General features: G+C 48.3%; 7 protein-coding genes across 7 annotated transcripts; 4 read left to right on the plus strand and 3 right to left on the minus strand.

Moving 5' to 3' along the window:
* Positions 1-69: 69 nt before the first annotated feature.
* On the plus strand, positions 70-949 carry KVR01_013413 (uncharacterized protein; the record flags this gene model as incomplete). The annotated part of the gene is made up of 2 exons (XM_044782148.1): positions 70-85; positions 246-949. 2 exons carry the CDS (start codon positions 70-72, stop codon positions 947-949), a joined length of 720 nt encoding a protein of 239 aa, XP_044637675.1.
* A 1731-nt stretch (positions 950-2680) lies between these two features.
* Positions 2681-3636, minus strand: KVR01_013406 (uncharacterized protein; the record flags this gene model as incomplete). The annotated part of the gene is made up of 2 exons (XM_044791840.1): positions 2681-3403; positions 3472-3636. 2 exons carry the CDS (start codon positions 3634-3636, stop codon positions 2681-2683), a joined length of 888 nt encoding a protein of 295 aa, XP_044637668.1.
* An 866-nt stretch (positions 3637-4502) lies between these two features.
* On the minus strand, positions 4503-6265 carry KVR01_013374 (uncharacterized protein; the record flags this gene model as incomplete). The annotated part of the gene is made up of 3 exons (XM_044784951.1): positions 4503-5533; positions 5604-6159; positions 6236-6265. 3 exons carry the CDS (start codon positions 6263-6265, stop codon positions 4503-4505), a joined length of 1617 nt encoding a protein of 538 aa, XP_044637636.1.
* A 3446-nt stretch (positions 6266-9711) lies between these two features.
* Positions 9712-11310, plus strand: KVR01_013407 (uncharacterized protein; the record flags this gene model as incomplete). The annotated part of the gene is made up of 2 exons (XM_044790150.1): positions 9712-11081; positions 11154-11310. The coding sequence occupies 2 exons, from the start codon at positions 9712-9714 to the stop codon at positions 11308-11310; spliced, it is 1527 nt and encodes a 508-aa protein (XP_044637669.1).
* Positions 11311-14260: 2950 nt separating this feature from the next.
* KVR01_013349 (uncharacterized protein) lies at positions 14261-14851 on the plus strand (the record flags this gene model as incomplete). The annotated part of the gene is made up of 1 exon (XM_044794978.1): positions 14261-14851. One exon carries the CDS (start codon positions 14261-14263, stop codon positions 14849-14851), a length of 591 nt encoding a protein of 196 aa, XP_044637611.1.
* A 1620-nt stretch (positions 14852-16471) lies between these two features.
* KVR01_013335 (uncharacterized protein) lies at positions 16472-19150 on the minus strand. The gene is made up of 5 exons (XM_044784388.1): positions 19049-19150; positions 18880-18989; positions 18628-18822; positions 18448-18544; positions 16472-18386 (listed from the first exon to the last, which is right to left on the minus strand). Exons 1-5 carry the CDS (start codon positions 19074-19076, stop codon positions 18115-18117), a joined length of 702 nt encoding a protein of 233 aa, XP_044637597.1. The 5' UTR covers positions 19077-19150; the 3' UTR covers positions 16472-18114.
* On the plus strand, positions 16557-17861 carry KVR01_013425 (uncharacterized protein; the record flags this gene model as incomplete). The annotated part of the gene is made up of 1 exon (XM_044790247.1): positions 16557-17861. The coding sequence occupies one exon, from the start codon at positions 16557-16559 to the stop codon at positions 17859-17861; it is 1305 nt and encodes a 434-aa protein (XP_044637687.1).
* Positions 19151-22742: the final 3592 nt, after the last annotated feature.

The raw sequence follows: 22742 nt of genomic DNA on the forward strand, positions 1-22742 counted from the left end.
TACTGCCAACTCTCTACGTCAAGTTCTATGCTGATACAGGTAACGACAAAAAGGCAACGGAGAAAAACCATGTGCGCATTGCAAGGTACGTCGCAGCTCGACCTGCATGCCGGCTTGTCTAATTCAAGGGCGCATACAGAAGCAAGGGGTAGAATGCCGCTATTCTACGACTTCAACTTCTTTCAGAAATTTGGCACCCAATCTTACACAGGGGACTGTAATAACCCCACCGGATGATTTCCCAGCCTACAATTTCAGCAGTTCTCTAGACGACCTCAGCGACACAGAGTTCTTTCTGGACGACTCGGCAGCATCTGTCTTTACAGGTGACTCGTCGGCCTTCAACTTCAACATCCCGCCGATGATGCCACCTACCAGCGACGGAGGCGGTGTCGGCGACAACAACAACATCACCACCACGCCGATCCTCAATGAGACAGGATTCAGTCTATGGGGATTCGACCCACACTCTTCTGACTCGGCATCGTTCATCACTGGTGGGACGGTGGGGCCTGAACCCACCACGAGACCCACACCCCAGATTCGCGAATGCGATACGATCCCCAGGGACCAAACCAGCGACGTCGCTTCCGTGAACCTTGATTCCGACGTGGCGGCTGCCCCAGCTCGTTCCGGGCTCGCACGAGTCCCCCACGAGCGTCCCCGGATGAACTGGCGCATTGACCGAGACGACGAACAGGCAACGGACCCCGGTACCACATATGACCCACTGCTGGAGGACCTTGCGGGTGCAATGAGTCACGGGAAGAAGGATCGTCACCTGCAGGATCAGGCTGCCGGGATCATGAAGAAATTGATGGCCAGGTCGCAGGCGTGCTGCCATGTGACGGCTTGCAGTTACGGAAGCCACGGTGAACTGGAGCGACAAGAGGTTGATATCTCAGAGCTCCCGGTTCATGAAATTATAGACGGTAATTCCGATCTGTAGACAACGCAGATACTTGAGATTCCTGAAGCTAATCGTATTCTCCCACAGCTTGTTTTGACGAGCCAGCCGGGTATGATGTCCCCGCCCAATTTTCAGAAAAGCTTAATGAAGTACTTGATTCAGGCGGCTGACTTAGCGTAGAGTCAACATATTCCTTGACCGGTACGAGGTATTACACGATACAGAACGGCTCCTCGATCACACCAGAGGGCCGTTGACAGCAGAAGCGGCGCTTGTGGCACATGTGTGCATCACAAGGGGCCTGACGTTGGGCTCTAAGTTGAAAGTGGGCCAAACCACAGCGCGCTTCTTCTGGAACGCATCTCTAGAGCTTAGAGACCATGTTATACTGCGAAAAGACTCAATTGAAAAGTTCATAGTAAGTTCTCCTCCCCTTGTTCTCGGTGTGCCGGACCAGCAGTTTCTTCTGGGGCCATACTGACATGGATGTAGGCTCTCGTCGCGCTGGTGAGTTGATACATTCTGATAGGGTGTGTCACCTATGTTGTAGACTGACGTCTTTCGAACGGTAGCTCTGTGTCGCCGAAACACAGGAGGCAGAATTCGTGGATAAGCTCCTATCTAGTTGCATCTCAGTCGCCCGGTCCCTCCGTCTTCACACAATAGAAGCCCTAGAGCATCTCTGTTCGGGGCTTAAAAAGCGCACTACGGTACAGAGAGCGTGCTGGTTGCTCGACTGCGTCGATAAAGGAAATGCGATGCGGACCCGCAAATTTGACGTGAGTGGACACCAAGGTTTTTTCCGAGGGGGCTTTGAATCGCAAGTGGCTGACAGGGGAGAGAACTAGTTGTCATGGCACTCTCACATAGAGTTTGTTATCCCACAACGAGGCAACAATGGTCTTGGCGACGGCCAGGACATGCTCATATTAAGACACCGCTACGCCACCATTTGTTCCAGAATCAACCGACGGCGTGCTACGGTAAAAGGGAAGCCGAATACACCCGTATCAGACAGGTTCGACGAAGTAGTCGAAGAGCTTAAGGCATTACGGAACGAGATGCCCCACAACATTGAAAACATGGACCCGAGGATGATCTCCCGCTTAGACGCAGAAACGAGACGCGTCAGCATCGTGGTCTGTTACTGTTTCCACGAAGCACTGCTCCTTCTGGGCAGCCAGTGTTTGTATGGCAGTGTTACCCACGATGCACGGCAAGGCCGGGACGAGACTAGTCCTGCGAACCTCCAAGCAAAGGCTATATGTGCTGAGTCAGTCCGTGCAATATTGACTGTAGGCATGCACGTGGGCCTGGAAGACTACGGGACCGACGCGGCCTTCACTCGTGTTCCGATCTTGGCCCTGTGTATCCTGGTCGCGCAGCTACTCAGGGATCCCCCGTCCGGGTTCTCGAAATTCAGCGAGACCTTTAGGACCTCCGCGCCGCTGCTTGCCATGGCAGGGGGGATATTTGGGAGGCTTGGCATGACGGGCGCGTTCGAGGACCTCTTTCACAGCGTGGCTGAGCTTTGTCTGGTGGTTGGTCAGTGGAACGTCCGAGGTACATGAGGGTCGCAAACATTCTACTTGAGTTGATAACGACTTGTCCTGAATAGTGTTGAGATTAGGGTTAAAGGGCTACCTTGATAAGACTAAGAAATTAAGGAATAATTTTACAACCCCGGTCCTGATCATAGTGCACATTTGCCAAATCATGATATTGAATCTATAAATACATCAACACCTCCGCGACATGGGCTTGCGCCCATCAGGCCCGGCCCAGATATTTGCAGGCAAACGAGACCTGGACGAATCCAGCTCCTTTTCCATACCCATCCAGATCTATTTGATTGATCTGAATGTCCCACTTCGTACCCGTCTTCTCCCCAACTTCCTCCCACAATTGCTTCCAGGTCTCGCCATTGTGCGAGAAGCTCTCCAGTGGGTTGCTGACCCTGGTGCTCTGGGGCTGGACGAGCGTCTTGACCAATTTGGCCTCCTTGAGGCCTGCGTTACGTCCGACTATGAGAGCACCGGGTTGCTCTAGGTTTAGAAGCGGGAGGAAGACGTCGCAAATGATCTTCAGCGTATCTTCCTTGGGGAAAAGATGCAAGAAGTGACCGCTGTGGATGATGGAAAGCTTTCCCAGCAGCCTAGGGTCAGAGAGCAGGGGCGACGTCTCGCGCGATGTATCCAGCGCGTCGGCCTCAATGAAGATGGCCTTAAAGCGGCCAGCGTCGCGGAATTGGTCATAACCGAGTTCCCAGAAGAGTCCCTCGATGTCTGTAGCATACAGGTTCTCCGTTGGGGCACCGTCAGCAGCAAGGCGCCGTAGGTCCTGGCCGAAGAACGTTCCGAAGTCGATCAGGCTCTCTCCTGCCTTGACTCGGCTCAGAATCTCTGGGTATACGCTAAGCTTCGAGATACCAAAATCTAGGAATGAGAGCATCCCTATGCAGGGGAACGTGTGTTTGGACCAGGCCTCATCTCTCTATGGTGGGGTTTCATGATTAGATTTATTGTATGACATTTACGAGGAGTTCATGATCGGAGGCTTACAATTCGCAACACATGGCTTAGAAGTTCTTCTTTTGGAACCCCACCATATGTGTGGATGGTCTCCAGACCTTCCTGTGAGTTGAACAATACAGGGTCCTCCAGAGACGTAGGTGTCAGTACGAAGGCATTCTTCAGGCCTTCGTGGCCCTTGGTAAAGTTTGCCATCTCTGAATATCGTGAATGATTAACGGTGGTAAGATGTTGCGAGTATGACAAAACTCTGAGTAAACACTACTGATTGTATGCGCCAGCTAGTCCTTCGGTCCTAACTGCTGCTTCTTCTGTCAAGTGATTTGAGGTGAAGCTTTTCTGGACAAAAAGGATCCTGGCGGCCGCTGCGCTGTACTCCGGACCGGCTCCGCCAGCGTGCCCATCGTGAACATCGAATATGATCCGCTACGATGCGGCTACACACAACCGAAATAAAGGATTCGCACAAAGGGTGGATTGGAGTGCCAAGTTGGGAATATAATTCCGCTGTCAGAATGCGCGCCAAGCGTCAGGGGTGGTGTGGGGCTGTCGGAAAAGTCGTCGGAAACCGTGTTATGCGATTGGTCAAATTACCGGCCTTACCGAAGGGTCTAGGCATGCCTCCAGAGACGAGTGGAGTCGAGTTAACTGTCACAGTCTAGGGGTGCTAGGTTACGGCATGCGCAATGAAGACTGAGACAACAACCGCAGTGAATATAGAATGAAAAACAAAGTAGAAACAATGTTCATACAGGCTCGGAAACAAAAAGAGTTGATATTATTCTGAACAAAGAACCGTAAAAGGAAGCTACACTTAAGAGTTTAAAACATGTTTTCAATCCAGGTCGCCAACCTGTCAATGCATTTAATAGTATTATAAGACGAGTTTTTAACTCATGATATGTGATTGACATGGCATCTTCTGAACCAAATATTTAGACATGCGGAGTCGACCTTGAGAAGTATCGAAGTGTCTTTATTAGGGCTCTCAGAAGAGGTGGAAGTATCAATTAAATTATTTACTACCTCAAGTGTCCAATGCGTAGTAAGACTCCCGCCTCCTACGTAGAATTTTCTATCCGAGGAATAAATCTCATGAAGTTCTGAGGCATAGCCCACACCATGTGTACGGCTGAATGGTCATACAAGTCCAACTTAGGACAAGCGAGTTCCAGATCAAAGTGCCAGATAATCTTAGCCAAGATGCATCTTTTTTTAAGCACGGCATACATGTCAGTGGAAGGTTCCATAAAACAGGGAAAGAAGTGACAGTCAGGAAGAATCGCATACCTCATTTGATGGTGCGATAAGTTCACAGCAATGCACCCTCTTGGTCCTCGTGAGAAGGGTCTAGAGGTCTCCTTGCGATCGCTTGCGAATTCTTGGCTATACAGAGCATGGTCCCTCGGGAGCCAACGCTCAGGGTGAAATTCCTTTGACTTTGAAAAGTACCTCTCCGAACGTGCCAGGAGGAAATTAGGGACCTGGACAACAGTACCCTTTGGGACGTGATGCCCGTCAACCATTGCTCCAGGCGAGACGCGGGGGAGGCCAAATGCCGATGGTGGGTAGATTCGCAAGCCTTCTTCAACTGTGGCCACGAGGTAGTGCAGCGTCTTTGTCGACTCGAAATCGATATCTCGGTCGCCATCAGGCCCGGTGAACGCGCCTCTGATCTCTTCCTGTAAGATTCTGGACTTATCTGGGTTTACCGTCAGATAGTAGAGCACGGCAGCAGTCCACTGTGAGATGGCCTCGGTGCCTCCGACGACGAGCGACGATGCCTGGCTGGGGTAGAAATATTTCGTTTCGTTATCCTTCTTGCCCAGCTCAATTACAAAGCTGAACCAGTCTTCGAGGTGCGGTTGCTCCCCTGTTTGTTTCCGGCGCGATTTGAGTTCATGAATCTCCATGCGTTCCGTGACGAATGTGTTGACAACGTCCAAGTAGCGTCGCCTGGCCATGCGGATGAGGCGGCCCAATAGCAAGTCGATCAACGCAGTCACTGGTTTTGGAAGTCGCCGCAGTGCAATTGCCACCGAGGCTGCCTTCACGTTATCTCGGAATAGTCTCAACCATTCGTGTTGGTGTTCTGCATTAATATCAGCTCAGCTTCGTACCAAATCGAACAGCCGTGAAAGGAACCTTGAAAGCCGGCATACCTGCAGAGACCGTGTCGATCCTTTTGCTAAACGCCATTTCAACAGCAATATCAAAGCTCAGACGGAATGCAAACTCAGCCACATTCTCGCCTTCCTGTCGCCGACCTGTCCGGTAGAGCTTTTGAATCAAGAGGTCGATGTGGTGTAACGGGATATCGCTCCTTTGTTTCACCGCGACAAGATTAAACCCAGGATCAAAGCCCCTCCTCATATGCCGATGGGATTCTGCGTCAGGCTCCATGATCAATGAACGCTCAGTTCCTGAGGGTGCATAGAACTGTCTGTCCTTCTGGAACTGCACCTCGGCCCCCGGCTGGTAGCGGTTGTAGATATCGCGAGATGCCTCAGCCGTGGCAAAGACAAGCTCATTGGGAGCCACCCGGATCACATCTCCGTACTTGTGGTGCAGATCTGTGACGACGTGAGGCCAGCGGCCGCCGACCCAATGCCGACAGTACCATAATCCAGTGATGGCCGCGAGCTTTGGGCCAGGATATTTGGCGAGTGGATGGAAGTAGAGACGGTAGATACTCCGGATAACCCAGCAAATCGCGGCCTATACAGTATATTAGCACCACTGATTCAGCTGCATGTTTTCTTTTCGCAGAAGTCTGGTGGTGCGATCAACTCACCAACGTAACGCCTAGCACGTATGTATGCATTGCTACTTCAGGTGGGACGAGAGGTTGAGGTCAACTTCGTGGAATTCAAGAACCATGCAAGAAGTCAAGGGATACTGCGCTCCAGTATATAGATATCAGTGGCCCCATCCGACGGAAAATGCCCGGTTCGTTCCGGACCGGTCGGAAAGCCGCACCGGGAAGTGGATCGGAGTAATACATGATTTCAAGCACACGACCTATTGCTGCAATCTGGTGATGACATCCAATTGGGCTTCAATAGACGGGCATTCAGTGTCACAGTCAGCCGTTAAACACTACTACCTGGCCCAATATGAAGAGCAAATCACAACCACTGGTAGTATGATTGCTAGAACATCGCGTCAATGATATAATCATGCAATTCATATTCACAATAGGACAATTAGGGACTCCCCGTAAGAAGTAAAAAAGCCGTAAAGACTAATAAGAGCTATAATTACATTGAGAATAAGGAATCGCAGTCCACTCATGACAGACAAACATCATTCCGTCATCTTCTCAATCACGCCTTCAACTTCAGCTTCTCCAAAGCAAGCTGAATGACATAATTCTCTTGCCCAAAGGCCTCCTCTAACCGCGTCAGCTCCCGCCTGACCTTGTCCTGCAAATCCAGCGTAACGGTCTTGGCATAATCCAAGCTTCCAGCGTCTTTCATATGCTTGATTACCAAGGCCTTGCTCTCCGGCGTCATGGCGCCTGCCGTCCTGCGCTGAACGAGTAGTGCCTGCAGCTGCACCATAGCCGGCTTTGGCAAGTTGTTCAGGGCGTGGATCATCGGCAACGAGTATTTGCCTTCATCGAGATCCTCGCACCACCCCTTTTGGTTGGTGTATTCTTCCGATGTGAGGTTGGCCAGGTCATCGCGGATCTGGAAGTATCGGCCTGTCAGGCTGACTAAGTTTCTGAAATCTGGAATCTCACTGTGTTGTTTGTCAGCCTTGAGTTCTTTGGGTACCGCTGGCACATGAAGGCAGCTTGGTGCCTTACATCTTGCGCGGGCTTTCTGCAACCATGAGGCGGATGAGCAGGGCAAACAGGCCTCCAGTTTCTGCAACCAAAGTGAGTGAACCGATACGACACCTGAAATTAGGATTCGTCATTATAACATACTCATATCGATCATGGCCAAGTATTCTTCTTCACTAGGACATTCCAGCGCCGCAGTCCAGTACAGATCCCAGCTCTGGCCAATCTGCATCTGTCGAACCTCGTCGATAAAGATCCGCAAGCATTGCGGGTTCTCCAATTCAGACAGGCGGTCCAGAGCTAACGTCCAGAGGTAGCTGGTAGAGTTGATTGTCTGCGGTGCTCCGAAGATGGTGTGGGCTGAGGGCTGTCCTCGACGCAACGGAGAAGAGTCTTCCATGTCGTCGCACAATAGCGAGGCTGTGTGCACGTGCTTGACCACGTCTTTGATGGTGGTGATGGACCGTTTGGGTAAATGAAGCCAGCCGTCCATGCCGTCGACGATGGCCTCCCGGAAACCCTTTGAAGGGAGGGACTCTAGGTATTTGATGGGTGCACAGACGAGCTCGTCATCCAACGTGGGTGTCAAATCGTCTGAAAATTCTGGAGTCTTCAACTCTTGCGCCAATAGTTTCTTCATGCCTTCCTCCAAGCTCCCAACTGGCTTACCCTTTCTCTCCTCCGAGTCGCTGGACTCTTCCTCGTGGTCTGAGTCATTTGGAGGAGTCGGTGGGCTCACAACAGGAATCTGTGGGACTGCGCTTTCCTTCTTTTCGTGGGTTATTTGTCGGACAGGAAGTTCCATATGCAGCTTCTCGTTGCGGTGCGATGAATAGCGGTCTGACGAAGCACTCCAAACCAGGTTACCGACCACCATATCCACGATTCCATCAAGGCAGACTCGTAACTTATGATCCACGTTCTTCCAGCGCTCGTCCTTGAGTCGCAAGACGGCGTTCTCGTGCGCCTGCCCTAATTCTGCGACCTTCTTCTTGGCTTCTTCAAGGCCAAGCCCCTCCGTGTCGGCGAGCACGAAGACTGCATTGGCGATGCCTATAGAGCTTCTTCCAAGCTCAACAAACATGTCATGCTCGTAGTTGAAAGAGAAGAAATCGTTCTGATATGATAGAGCACGGGCGGCATGGTCGATGATGTCGTCGATTTGTCGAAGCTCCTCCACTGAGATATTCAGGCCCATGGCCCAGTTCATGAGATGCACTGCCACGATAGCCCCCGAGTCGACAACGCGGTATTGCATGTATTGCTCCACGTTGTCAAAGCGGCGCGGCTTGTCGAAGCCTTTGGCCCACTCCTTCCACGCCTCCATGACATTCTTGGCGCAGTCGGCGTCGGTGAGAAGGAGCTGCAAGGCTAACTTTGCCACCACTTGTTTTGCCCCCGTGTTGGAGTTTCTGTCGACCTTGTTTTGAGAGTCTGCTGTGGTTGGTGTCTTGTCTCCGGATCCAGGCATGGTTTCTGCCCACTCATTCGTGAGGCTGCCTGTGTCGTCCTGTGACCCTGACTCTGCAATATTGTCCATGTAAAAAATCGCTTCCATGAAATATCCCATGGTTTCGATGCGAGCTGGCATGCACTCTGGCATCACCATGGCGATTGAGTGCCCCACACGGGACTCGCATGTTGGGCGGTGATAGTGGCCGATCAAGGCCTCACAATCTGTTTTCGCAAGTCTTGAACCCTTTCGTGCAAGGTGCTGATCCTTGTGTCGACGAGGGACGTATCGAGGATCCTGACAGAACCCGAAGGTCTCATATGAGCCCGGCGACAATGTCTCGGAATAGATGTGCTCCATGTTGAACTAAGTTGCCCTTGGAGTCCTGGTTTTTCTTTCCAATGATTGTTTGGTCTCCACCTAGACACTTTCTTTCTGGCACTCCTCAAAAACTAACTTTTCAAAACGATATCTATAATGAACCTTCTGTGACATCCTGTATCTTATACGACAACAACTTCGGACAAGTTGTCTTCGTTGAGCGCCGATAATAAGTCATGCCAGTCCGCCTCGGATCCACTCTGCCAAGCCACGCAGGGCGTTATTCCAGCCCTACCTGCAGTGCCTCTAGGCCGCACCTAGCCAAGACGACTTTTGATTCGCGCATGATCCGAAAACCAGACTCGACGACTTGTACCCGGACGAACCGACTCCACCAAAATATAGTTCAAAAATAAGGTTCCGGATACCTGAGTGCGGAGCGTTTCCCCGGCTGAGAGGCCATGACGGTGTTCCTGAGCACCGAGCACTTGCCCGCGGCGTCTTCTCCGCCAAAGCATACCGATAGATGCCCCTGAAATCAGTGATTCCGGTCATGACAACATCCACCCAGCCGATTTCCTGAATTCATAACCATGCATCCGAATATGTTTAGGGAGCTGATATAGGCGTTGATTCCTTCATTGTGACTGAAATCTTGACAAGGTTTGGGCAGCTCAACAACCATACACATCGAGAGTTTAGCAAGATGGACAAGTACCTTGAGGGCACCCCAATGGTGTCGTCCGTGAGTGGACGCATCATGTCTGATCCAAAGGCAGTTTTCACCGCATTTGGCGCAATAATTGCAGTGTACTTTGTCACCACATGTCTCTACAACCTCTTCCTCAGCCCCCTGCGGCATCTTCCAGGGCCGTGGTTCGCGGCAGCATCACCGCTCCCCTTCGTCTATGCCATGATTCGCGGTGGATGGAACACCTATCTAGTCGATCTACACCGTCAGTATGGTCCCGTGGTCCGTTTTGGGCCTGACCACATCAGCTATGCCGACGCGCAGGCACAGCGCGACGTTCATGCTCCTGCCGGCCTTCGCCATGCATTCGACAAGCACCCGGCACTGTACCAGGCCGTAACCAGCAACGAGCAGTCCATCTTCACCTCGAACGGCAACCAGCACGAACGTCACCGCCGCATCTTGCTCCGCGCTTTTACAGATGGCGCCATGCAGCGCCTCACGCCCATGATAAAGACATACATCGACATGCTTATGGACCGTCTCGACGAGCACGCGAAAGCCAAGAACCCCGCGAACATGCAAGACCTGCTGTTGTTCGTCACAGTCGACACGGCGAGCGACTTCCTGTTCGGCGAGCCTTTCAACATGACACGAGACGGCAAGGCCCACAGCTTCGTGGCTGGCGTGCTCAACCTCACCGAGATCGGACAGGTGGTCGCCGGCCTCCAGCAGCTGCGTTGGTTTCGCTTCCTCTGGGACAACGTCGTCCAGTACCTGATCCAGCCGGTTTTGCAGAAGCACCAGGGCGTCACCAACGAACGTGTCACACGCCGGCTCGAAAAGGGCGTTGAGGCCCGAGAGGATATGATCAAGTACAGCAGGCAGGGAAAGGAGACGCTGAACGACCAGGAGCTCTTCCTCAACGCGAGTCACCTGTGGCTTGCTGCCAGTGAGACGAGCACTACTAGCTTGGCGGCCCTGGTATTCTTCCTGCTGCAGCACCCCGAGGCACATGCACGATTGGTGAACGAGGTACGGACCGCATACGCCACTGAGGCCGAGTTGGCGGACACTTCGCGGCTGCCGCAGCTGAAGTGGGTTGATGCGTGCATCAAGGAGGCACAGAGACTGCACAGCCCGCTCCCTACGCCGCTGCCACGGTTGATTCCCAAGGGTGGCGCCACAATCTGTGGTGGATTTGTCCCAGAGGGCAGCTGTGTTGTCGTGCCTACATGTGCTGCCTCCCAAACTGCTGAGAACTTCCACGATCCACATGCGTTCCGACCAGAGCGGTGGTTGGACGAGGATCCTGACTTCGCCAACGACAAGCAAGCTGCGTTCCAGCCGTTCCTCCTTGGACCCAAGAGCTGTATCGGGAAGCCGTAAGTCCATAACTCACGACCCTCTCTGACACTGGTCCTGTATTGCAAGTCACTAACGATTTGGTGAATCAGAATGGCTTTGCTTCAGATGCGCTGGATCGCAGCTACAATTTTCTGGAAGTATGATCTGGATCTCCTGGAAGAGAGCAAGCAATGGATTGACCAGAAGGTCTTCGTGCTTTGGGAGCAAAAGCCATTGAAGGTTAACTTGAAAGAGAGGACAACATGAAACCAACCTACCACCATTCCCCTCCCGCGACCAACTGAGGATGCTCTCCCACGAACAGAGCTTTTTCTCCCTATACCCTTTAGCTTGTTTTATTAGTATAGCTTTCGTCTTTGTAGTATAGTGGTATATCTGAATTCTGAACTGGCACAGTCTTGATATAGTCGCGCCGTCCACCGCTGTCCCAAAATGATGCTCAAGTCCAATTTTCAGAGAAGTATTCACTTCTCGCAATGCGAATAAGCATTTGATATCCCATCCAACCTATGATAACGGCTGACTTCGGGTGCCTGGGGAGGAGCAGAGACTAGAATGAGTAACAGAATGAGCTACATAAAATCCGTTTATGCGACAGAACGACATGCAAGCCCTGGGAGGCCCATGCAAGTTGGCAGGGGATCAAGTTCAGACGCGACAGGGACAGCGCACTTGATGATTTGCCGATTGGTAATTCGTATCTACGCCATTCTAAGATGACTCCAGCAATTCTTTCAGAACTTGATAAGGTAGACTGGCTGGTGACACGAGGTCATGCCTCTTGAGATCGATGCTTGCACAAATGAAACCCTCGTTTAATTTGTGTTCCCTCGATCCATGGTTACAACAAACTAAACATCTCGGATGCCTGCGAGTCTGTCAAACCTCATGCGAAAGTCCATTCGCTCACCCCCCGTGTACCGCAGTAATCATACTCGCTGGCGCCTGCATGGCGTTCAAGTGTGTAACCCGAGCTGCTCGTCTCCGTGCCAGAACTGATCAAAAAGCGACACCTCCTCGGAGCAGTTCCCAAAATTGTATTTCCAAGTCTTCTTTTCTCCCCTATCTCACGATTTTATTCGTAGTACTTTCAGAACCAACATGTCCCAGCCGACGCGTCCTATCCTTGGCCATCTCACCGAATCGTGGACTCCCGCGACGACGTGCTTCTCGAACCAGGTTTTTGGGAGTGTATTACCGTGGTACACCGCATGGCAAGGACAAACTTGTGATACTAGTGGCCCTTATTTGTTAGAAAACCCTGATTGCTGGCCGCCTCGGACCGCCAATGCGCCTCCAGCCCCGACGAGCATCACTTTGTTGGGTGGCTGGGGTTTCTACTCGCCCGGAGCAATGTGTCCTGGTGGGTATACGACTGCTTGTAGTGCAACTTATGGAGAGGATGTCTCAAGTTGGTCATTACAATTCCCGCTTACTGAAGGCGAGACGGCCGTCGGATGTTGTCCAAGGTGAAGCTTCGAGTCCCAGACTGCATTTAACTCGATAGGGAGAGAGTTCTGACCATATGAGTTCATCGCAGCGGCGGGTACACTTGCTCCCACTTCGATGCACTTGCAGCCAGCACCACGTATGGGCAGGCGCAGCTGTGCCAGTCGTTGGCGGCCTCTACGACCATAGCGCTGGCGTATTGTGACACTTCCATGGAGGATGTTAATCAAGTATTGCCGTATATCACAAGTATCTACGATGACTCGTCAATGGACTATTCCACAGTCCTCACTTCGTTATCAGTATTGGCTCCCTTGTAAGTCCAGCTAGCCAATAGATAAATTCGTCTTGATTTGAAAATCCTCAAGAAACCCCCACAAACTCTATATTCAAAGACCTACAGCTTACCATGGCCTTGCAGAATACAAATCAATTGGCGGGCTGAGGATTGGAACACTGCCACGTCCACTTCGACCGGCAGTACCTCGACACCGACAAGTGCAGACCAAGGAACTAATATTTCTGGGGGTGCTATCGCTGGTATTAGTATTGGAGCTGTTGCTGGCGTGGCTCTTATCGCAATTGGGATATTTTGGCTGGCGAGGAAAAAGAGGGTTGCGGCTCGCAACGATCTCGACCAGAGTCCCCGGCCGGAAAGAGTGATAGGCCTGCAACCCTTTCAATCCGTAAAGCCCCAGCAAGAGGCTCGACTTCATTCCGAGCTATTCACTGATTCAGCAGGAGAACTGCCGAGACATGATAGGCCAGTTGAACAGTCCCGTGCTGAAATGTATGGGTAGACGTTCAAGTCGGGGTGGATAGCTCCTCGATGCAATCAGCGTCTTCCGAGTTGGCATTTGTTTCTCTATAGTTAGTTATCAGACTAGGCAAGTTGTGCAGAGGGTTGATATCATTCTGAAAACTGGCATTGCGGCACTTGAGCCCACCTTCCTTGGTCGGTGAACTTTCTCTGCCGGTCTCATTTCAGATTTAGCTAAACCGAATCGAAATCATGTAACAGCTACCTGTCCAGCGAAGCCCTCACGCCCCTCGCTTAAACGAAACCCCATTCATGCTGACGAGTGAAGCCGAAGCCTCGCAACAACACTAAAGTAATACTGTATTTTTTACAACGGGTAAACGTGCAAAGAGTGATTGTTATGAATGATCGCATAGAGACCAACTATGTCTACTTTGGCCCCCGCAAGCCACCAGATTACCATGGCAAGTATCTCAGACTGGAGACGTTCGGGGGATGGGGCAGCCATACAACGAATTAATACGCCTGTGCTTGATTGGAACTGATTGACAAAGGTGAATAAAGCACAACAATATACGTAAGTATATAGACAAAGGCTTTGTAACATGTCAAATATCCTTGGGTATTGCTTGTCTCAAACGCGGCCGAGAACAGCACATTGTTTCATTGCAACAGGCTCTTTGTGTTATCAGTCAACATGCACAATAGACCCGTGAAAGCAGAAACATGTCCAAATGCCATGGCTCTGTCGCAAAGAAATTTTGAAAATATAAAGATAAGACCACAAATTCACAGTCATGATGTTGTTTTGGTTCGCAAGACAGAGTCGAGGATTCCTGCTGAGTAAAGCGATTCAACGAGCCTCGGTCACCGGGATTGCGCGACAGACGTTTTAGCGAAGTTTAATTATTTTCACTAACCGCATTCGCTGAGCGGTCAACGTCGCAGCTCGATCAGATCTCGTCAGCATCGCCAGGGGAAGCAACAATGGCCAAGCTCATTGAGAGGTTTGAGGCATGGGGCTATGTTGTTGAGCCCGATGCCAAAGGGTTTGAAGGCGTGAACTACTCCAAGGAGGAGAAACACTGCAACATTTTTCACCCTGATTCTCGCAGGCCCGAAATTCCCATCAACACCTTTTCTATCACCAACAACCCCCACAGTCTAAAAGTTCCGCGCGCGTTCAACATGTCATCCTTCTTTGATAATCGCCCGAGGAACAAGAAGTTACGACTGCGAGATCAGATCGTGTCCTATTGGACCCTGGTAGAGCATCGCGACCTCAAAGACCTCAGGCAGATTGTTTACAAGGGAGTCATCGAGAGAAATCTGCGTGACTGTATGGAACACGTGTATGAAATGCATGAGGTGGACCAATCTAAAGAACTCACTGTGAAGGCTTCGGACACGGATGAAGCATACCAGCTGCTTTTGAAGAATACACCTTTCTTGGCTGGAGCTCAAAAGATGCTCGACGAATATGCTGACAAGTTTGCAGGGAAGAAGATACGGAGCTGTACTTTTGAGCCGTGCGGTGGCTTTGCTCTCTTTGACTTTACCATCTCATTCACCAGGTAAGTGGACACAAAGCGGAATTTCGATCTCGCTTCTTTCTTTGTGGGTACCTAGGTAAGTTGCTTTTCTCGCGCTAAAAATTGATACAATGAACAAACAGATTGTCCCCCACTAGTGTACATTGCAATTCTTCTACTATTGCTTGTTAAGCGTAGTGAGGAGGGTTTTTTATACGAAGCGTAAAAAAACCGACAAGCGGAGCTTTCTCTATTACTGTGTGAATTGGTAAAATGTTTCTCGTGTATAGATTGGTTAGAATCTAAAGCTTGTATGGGGATTAGTTAAATAAAAAACGAAAGGTACCGAGATATATACAGAAGGCTATGTAATATAGGTAGTGTAGGCTATGTAGGGTTTAGGGGTTTTAGGGGTTTAAGGGGGTTCTAGGGGGAAACCCCCTAGTAATTTACTTAAATAAATAGTTAAATTTACTTAAATAAATACTTAAATTTACTTAAATAAATACTTAAATTTACTTAAATAAATACTTAAATTTACTTAAATAAATACTTAAATTTACTTTAATAAATACTTAAATTTACTTAAATAAATACTTAAATTTATTTAAATAAATACTTAAATTTACTTAAATAAATACTTAAATTTACTTAAATAAATACTTAAATTTACTTAAATAAATACTTAAATTTACTTAAATAAATACTTAAATTTACTTAAATAAATACTTAAATTTACTCAAATAAATACTTAAATTTACTTAAATAAATACTTAAATTTATTTTAATAAATAGTTAGAAGAGAAAGCTTTATATTAAAAAACCCTCCTCGCTACACTTACTTCTTACCCGAACAAGCCTTCGGGTACACGTATTTTAATACCTGTGATGTGGTCCGCGCTGCCGGTCTCGTGATTGGCCATGTCAGCCGCGCCGCATGGCAGCCTCGTAGGTCCCGAGCGGTACCTGGTCGGCAAGCCTCGCCGTATCTTTCCCAACTGCCGGACAGTGATCAGGCAGTCGTGCGTACTGTAGCCCCTGGCTGAGGGGGCAGCGCCGCAATGGCGAGCTGGGCGCCTTCATGCGTGATAAGACTATCTCGCCTTGCAGAATCCCTTCGGCCAACCATAACCAGCGGTCACAAGCTGCCTGAATCTCTTGTGCCCAGTTTGGAATGTGCTGCTACACCGGAGTTGCACTCAAGGTTGGCGTGATTTCCTGGGGTGCTTAGAAAGGGGAACAAGATGCGTGATTGTGTCTGCCATGAAACCCATGCCTGAGGCACCTACAACATCTGGCGATACGATGCGATACTGGTATTCGGCATCCAGGCGGGCGGCCGTATTGCGCAGTGACTGGTATTGGGAAAAGTCTTCGATACTAGTCACGCATGCGGTACTGGTCAATGAGTAACCAATCTTAAGGGGAAAAGCGATGACTGGTTAGCAGGCACTAGCTGGGTCCCTTCGTGAGGGGTGTGACCAGTCTCAATTGGGTGACCGGTCCTCAGGCAACCAAGGCAGACCAGTCAAATCCCAGCATGCCGTGACTGGTCAGGACGGCCAGGCAGGGGCCTTGGCGAGGGTGTGACTGGTCCCACAGGATCCAACAGCAACAGTTATAAAAGTCCACGATCAACTACAGGTCTCCGCATCTACCGTTGGTGGAACGATCCTGGAGCCCCCAACTGGTCAGCACTCCGTCGTCCTGGCTTCATCAGTCAGTGTTATCCCTAATTCGCTCAACCCACCATGCAGATTCAAAACACAGAGCTCTCTCTTTCCTTCGATAAATGGCGTCATATCTTCAAACAACACTTCCCGTCATTGGAACAATACGTATCAGTCTACAAAGATTTCCATGAAAACCCTGAGCTACCGGGCCAAGAGTCACGCACTGCGGCTATTGTCGCTGAGCATCTCGAGTCTCTCGGCTATAAGGTCGAAAGAAACATAGGTGGCCATGGAGTTGTGGGTATCTTGACCAACGGGGAAGGGAGCACAGTATTGCTCCGTTCAGAGCTGGATGCCTTGCCAATGGAGGAGGACACGGGGCTTCCTTACGCCAGCACAGCGAAGCAGCTGGACACTGATGGAATTGTGAAGGGGGTCATGCATGGCTGTGGTCATGACATGCATATGGCCAGCTTATTGGGCGCTGCAGAACTACTGAAAAAAGTGAGGGATTCTTGGTCGGGCACACTGATCTGCGTTTTTCAACCAAATGAGGAGCGACTGCTTGGTGCCCGGGCCATGATTGACGACGACCTTTTTGGTAAAATACCTCTGCCTGATATCGTTCTTGGTCAGCATGCCGTCCCGACGAGGGCGGGCACCATCGGCACTCGCCGCGGCCGCGTACTGGGCTTTCTCGACTCATTGGCTGTTCGTGTTTACGGCAAGGGAACACACTCATCAACGCCTGAGCTGGGAATCGACCCTATCTTGATGGCGAGCACCATCATTTCACGCCTTCAGATGGTTGTCGCTAGAGAGATTGATTTCAAGGAACCGTGTGCAGTCACCAGTGGCTATTTCCATGGCGGCACGGACGCCAGTATCATACCGGAGTTCGCGGACTTCAAAGTCGACGTTCGGTCGTTCAACAAGGATATACAGACAAGGGCCGTCGAGGCGGTGAAGCGCATCATCGAAGGGGAGTGTCAGGCTGCCAATTCTCCCAAAAAGCCCCGGATTGTGACCTCTGCCAGCTGCCCTCCAATTGACAACGACAGCGAGGCGACAGACAAGTTCACTTCGGCACTTCGTATCTTCTACGGCGACGAGGCTCCGCAAAAGGTCATCCAGATGGACCTTGACATTACTGCAGATGATTTCGTTCTTCTGGCACATCCGCCAGGCGAGAAGCCGATCCCATACGTCTATTGGAACTACGGTGTGACTCCACGTGAGGAGTATGACGAGGCCGAAAGGAATGGTACCTTGGCCGATTTGCCGTTCAATCACAACCCAAGATTTGCGCCAGAGATTGAGCCCTCTCTGCAGGCTGGAATTGAAGGGTTGGCCATCGCCTCGGTTGCATTCTTCGGATATTGAGTAGTATGGGAAATCGTGGGGAACAACACTTTCTTAGGCCCAGCAAGGTAGTCAAACTGAAACATCATGACAGACCAACCTGTGCACTCAATGTTTGCGTATCAGATTCGAGTGGCCCGCTCTAAGCTACCGAAGTCCCCCAGTTAGATACCATAGCCCTTTTACATATGACCCGCCTCTCCCAACATTCCCAGATGCAATCGTCGGCAGCCAAGCGGAGCATGAACATACAGCCTTTTCAAGGTCTCATCTCTCAATAAGGCCACTTATGACCTTGCCAGTTGACAAACAGGCCAGTGTCGTTGATAGTGGCTTTCTCAATCTGCTCATACATACCACGAACAGAATCATCGAAATTGATCCATCCCTCCCATCTGCTTAATTTAGTCGGAACATCGCCGGGATCCACGCAAAGCACCGCAATATTCTCCTTTGCGGTCTTGAGCTCTTGAGAAACCGAGATACTGAGTGCGTTGAGTGCTGACTTAGGCACGCGGTAACTGATGTGTGTTCCGCAATCGTTTGCTTTGCCTTAATCAGTCTCCTCGCCAAAAAAAAAAAAAGAAATTCAAGCCATTGTCTTTACCTGCGATGGAAGCCCACTCTGAAGTAATATTGACGATCTTGGCAAACTCGCTTCTTTGTAGGCTGGGTAGGAAGTATTTGCTCGCGAGGAAAGGTCCCTGCATCAAGTATGTGAGACTTTGAAAGCCGCGGGAGATAACAGACACGATTTCATTTCAAGAAGAGTGATAACAAAACATACCACAGTCATGACACGATACTTGTATATCAGCGATTCCGCGGTTGTGTCCGTCCACTTTTCCGGGTGCATTTCCACGCCGCCACAGTTCACCAGAACATCGAGCGCTTTGTCGCTGCCATAAGTCTCTGCAGCATCAGCAATACTATCTTCTTTCAGATAGTCGAGGTTGATGATCGTAGCCCCGGTTGCTTCGAGCTGTTGCCATTCAGATCTGCTAGTTTCGTCGGGACGCGGAGGCTAATGCTGACTTACATCTTTGAATGAGGGATCAGATCTCGTTTCCGGTCGAATGGTGCCGAAGATGTTGTATCCTTTTTCCTTGAAAACTTTCAAGAGCCCAAGTCCCAAGCCTCTATTTGCACCTAACCGGAAGTCAGTACACCAGTTGATAATCAAGAAGCATGGACCGCTGTGACAGTACCTATTACAAGAACATTGCGTGCAGCCATTTCGACGTGTGAACATGCGATGAGGATCTCGCGTCAAAAGCCTTTGAGAGAGAGGACACGGTGGGAGAGCAAACAGGGACGCAGTGCAGGGGATGGAAGTGCAGCGAGCGTCCGGAGACGCTTCTTACCCCACCTCTGGAAGGATGCATACGCGCCCAGCCGTATCGCTAGTAATGTCACTCGTGTATGTTGTGTAACACACGCTCGGTGAGGTGAGGCTTCTGTAAGTAGTCGGCTGCAGCTGCTTGCCGCTCGGGTTCAACAGCTCGAACGTCTCAGGCATTCAGCCAGCATACCATTAGGACTTCAACACCGTATCCACATCGAGGTACTGAGGTAGACTGCACCTGAGAGCCGGAAATGAATGGTGCCCACGTCGATTGCAAGTGGTGAGACTCAACATGTGATCGCCCTACAGGCAGAGCTGAGAGGTCAGCCCTTCATTTGCGCCAGCCAAGCAAGGCTTTGAACTGCGAGTTGGGAACCCAGTCTGGAAATCCAGGGCTTGAAGGATTCGGAGGATGTTGGGTGGAATGACGGCGCTACACCATCTCAACCCAGATTGCCCGAGAAGACGCCAGCTGAGTGGATACCCAACGGGCGCTTCACTTCTCCACGGCTTCGCAATCCATTGTGCCGGACATATCCCGGCCATACCTAGGGCCACCACGAGAATCGAGCAAGGGTGTATGTACACCGGGAATGGTAGGCTTTGTTCGCGCCCTTTTAGAGGCGTCTCCCGATACATACCCTAATGGATCTGGAAGAATCAATCCACCTGGAAAATCTAAGAATTTTATCACTTTCATGCCTGTGGTATTAACGTTCTCAGCGGTATTCTTAAACCCTGCTAATATCCACTCCCAGCATCTTTAGGCCTTTTTCTAGTCGTTTTAACTTGTTTTCGAATTAAATATCGTACCTTATCTTTATTAAACTATAAGTAATCTTATAGCTAGAACCCCCTAGTTGTAGTTATAATATTAAGGTCTGATAACTAAATAGGCAGCCCTTTAAGCTCTTTAACTAAGAGATAGATAGGAGCTTATATAAGAATTCTGGAATAGCTCTTATAGCCGCTATTATAGCTAGAGCTTCATTCTTAGTTAACCTGATTCGGTATATGAATCGAAAAGTCTGGGCAGCGTTATCGGGTGGCGGCATAGAGTTCACCCATTCCTGTGTCTTCTCATGAATTGTGCCATCTTTGGTAAAGTCGTGGACGAAGATGACACTTCCAGCCTGATCAGCCTCAATTATATCAGCCACTAAGCTTGGGCTTACCTGATCTGTGGTGGATTGTTTAGAGATTTAAGGGGAAGAAAGACGACATCGCTCGTGGCCATGTTAAGTAGAGATTCGGGCAACAGGGTTGGGGCTGGGAACGCAATGTTCAACAAAATGACCGTCGAGTTTGTGACGTTATACTGCAAATACTGTTTGTTGTACGTCTGGGTAAGAGGGAATATTGAGCACTTAGTGATAAGAGATGACAGATCTGCCTTCATAGCATACACAGAATGTGTACGACCACTTGACAGGTTTTGGCAGGCGGGTTGCGGTCCCTTCCTCTCCATTGAGTTGTATTACCTCTCGGCAGCCGGTGTGACGGCGGACGCCAATTTGGGCCGCCCTACAGCCATACCAAGTCTGCTAGCCGCCTGATTGGGCAACCTAGCACAGACTTAGGTAAGTACACTTATTTACATTCTATAGTACCGTACTGACAAATAGAGGGGATCCACAAGCATTACGGCCCTCTATAAGTGTTACACCTACTATAAGACTTATACTAACTATAAGAGTTAACCCTATCTATAAGAGGTAGAGAATTAAGGTTTAAAAATTATATAATAAGATTTTAATAATTTAAAAGTTACTTTATTTATTTAAATATAAAGAATAGTTAAGAAGGATTCGTTTTTTAAAGTAATTTTAAGTTTTTTTATTCTTTAAATTATTTTATTTTTATTTTTATCTTTATCTTTATCTTTATCTTCCTCTTCCTCTTTATAATTACTTCTTTATAATTACCTATTTATAATTACCTCTTCCTTTAAATATATATTTCTCCTTTAAAAATTTTTTATATAACTTTTATATTTTAATTTTTTAAGTTTTATAAAAAGGATTAACTTTTATAGTTAATATAAGTTTTTATAACTTTTATAAATTATTTATAAACTTTAATATAATATTAAAAGTATATTAATAATATATAAATATTATATATATTTAAAGTTATATATAAAATAATTAACTTAATAAATTTAAGTTTAATAAATTAATAAATTATAAGAATAGTAGGCTACAGTAGATTAGCTATTATAAGTAAGATTAGTGGGTCCGTACCTACGCACAGACCACCTAGCTTAGTCAGTAGGTCTGGCTAACCTAACTAGGCGCTTCGCCGCCCAGCCAGGCAGACCTCTAACAAACATAAATATATACCACTTCAATCAACCACTTCTTACGCGTAAGCTAAGCCAACCGACACTAATCAGTTACCAACTAGCTTCTAATAGTAAGGTACGGTACACTTAAAGCTATCGCTAAAACCGTCTGTAGATGCCTGTAGGTGCTATAATTTGAAGAGGATGAAGTCGTTTGCGGATACCCGTAGGCGTAATCGACCGCTAAGCAGGACCCCTTTACTGGGCAAGTCTTGCAACTCTCTCTTTCTTACGATAAACCTTTCTTGTAACAGCCTACAAGAAGTATCAGACTATGGATGGCTATAGCAGCCTTTTCTACCTGTCGGGCAATCTCTCTCTTACAACCGACAATTCAAGCCTACCCTCAAACTAGCATTTAGTAGCCCGTTTGGCGCCTTGCCAACCCACCCTATGTCACCCAAGCAAGCGACTTAGTAAGCAAGCAAGTAAACCTCTTTATAACCACTCTCTCTCTCTCTCTCTCTCTCTCTCACAATATACTAGAAGAACCATCAGACTATAGATACCGGCAATAAGCTCTTCTCTCACATCAGACAACCTCTCAGAGCGACCCACAGAGACCGCAATACCTACCAACTAACCTATCACCTACCCATAATATAAAGGCTATAAATTAAAGTTATATATAACCCTTAAAAAGTATATTAATAATATCTATTAAGATTTATTAACCTAGATTTAATATATATAATAATTTAAATCTTTAATTATATAAATAATTATTATAAAAATCTTTTAGTATATTATTTAAAGGGAATCTATAATTTATAAGTCTTTATAAATCCTTTAATATATTAAAACTAACCTTAATTATAGTTACTTTATTAAATTTAATAAACCTTTTATTATAACTTTTAAGAATATTTTAAGGATTAAAACTTTATAAAGATTAAGTATAGAGTTCTTTAAAAGCTTTAAGAGTATCTCTATTATAATAATATTTATATTAAAAAGAAAAAGGAAGTACTTAAAGCCTTTATTAACCTTAATAAAATCCTTTAAATAAGTAAAGGTTAATTTAATCTATTTAAATAGCCTTAAAATAAATTTAAAAAGGTAACTTTCTATCTACTTTTAATAATATATAAGAAGTAAAAATAGTAAAAGTAACTACCTCCTTCTAAACTAAAGTTAAAGTTAATAACCTTTAAGCTATTTAAGCTTAGACCTAAACCCCTTATAAATAGTGGCTTTGCTAGCCTTAATAGTG

Source organism: Diaporthe batatas, assembly GCF_019321695.1.
Source record: "Diaporthe batatas strain CRI 302-4 chromosome Unknown Contig00026, whole genome shotgun sequence".
In the NCBI taxonomy this organism is placed as follows: domain Eukaryota; kingdom Fungi; phylum Ascomycota; class Sordariomycetes; order Diaporthales; family Diaporthaceae; genus Diaporthe; species Diaporthe batatas.

What these genes read in the sequence shown, in the direction of transcription:
- KVR01_013335 (XM_044784388.1), bottom strand. Translation starts at nt 19,076, where the DNA reads ATGGCTGCACGCAATGTTCTTGTAATAG. An exon ending in ACGCAATGTTCTTGTAATAG is followed by an intron (nt 18,990 to 19,048) that starts GTACTGTCACAG and finishes ACTTCCGGTTAG; the next exon opens with GTGCAAATAGAGGCTTGGGA. An exon ending in CTGATCCCTCATTCAAAGAT is followed by an intron (nt 18,823 to 18,879) that starts GTAAGTCAGCAT and finishes GAATGGCAACAG; the next exon opens with CTCGAAGCAACCGGGGCTAC.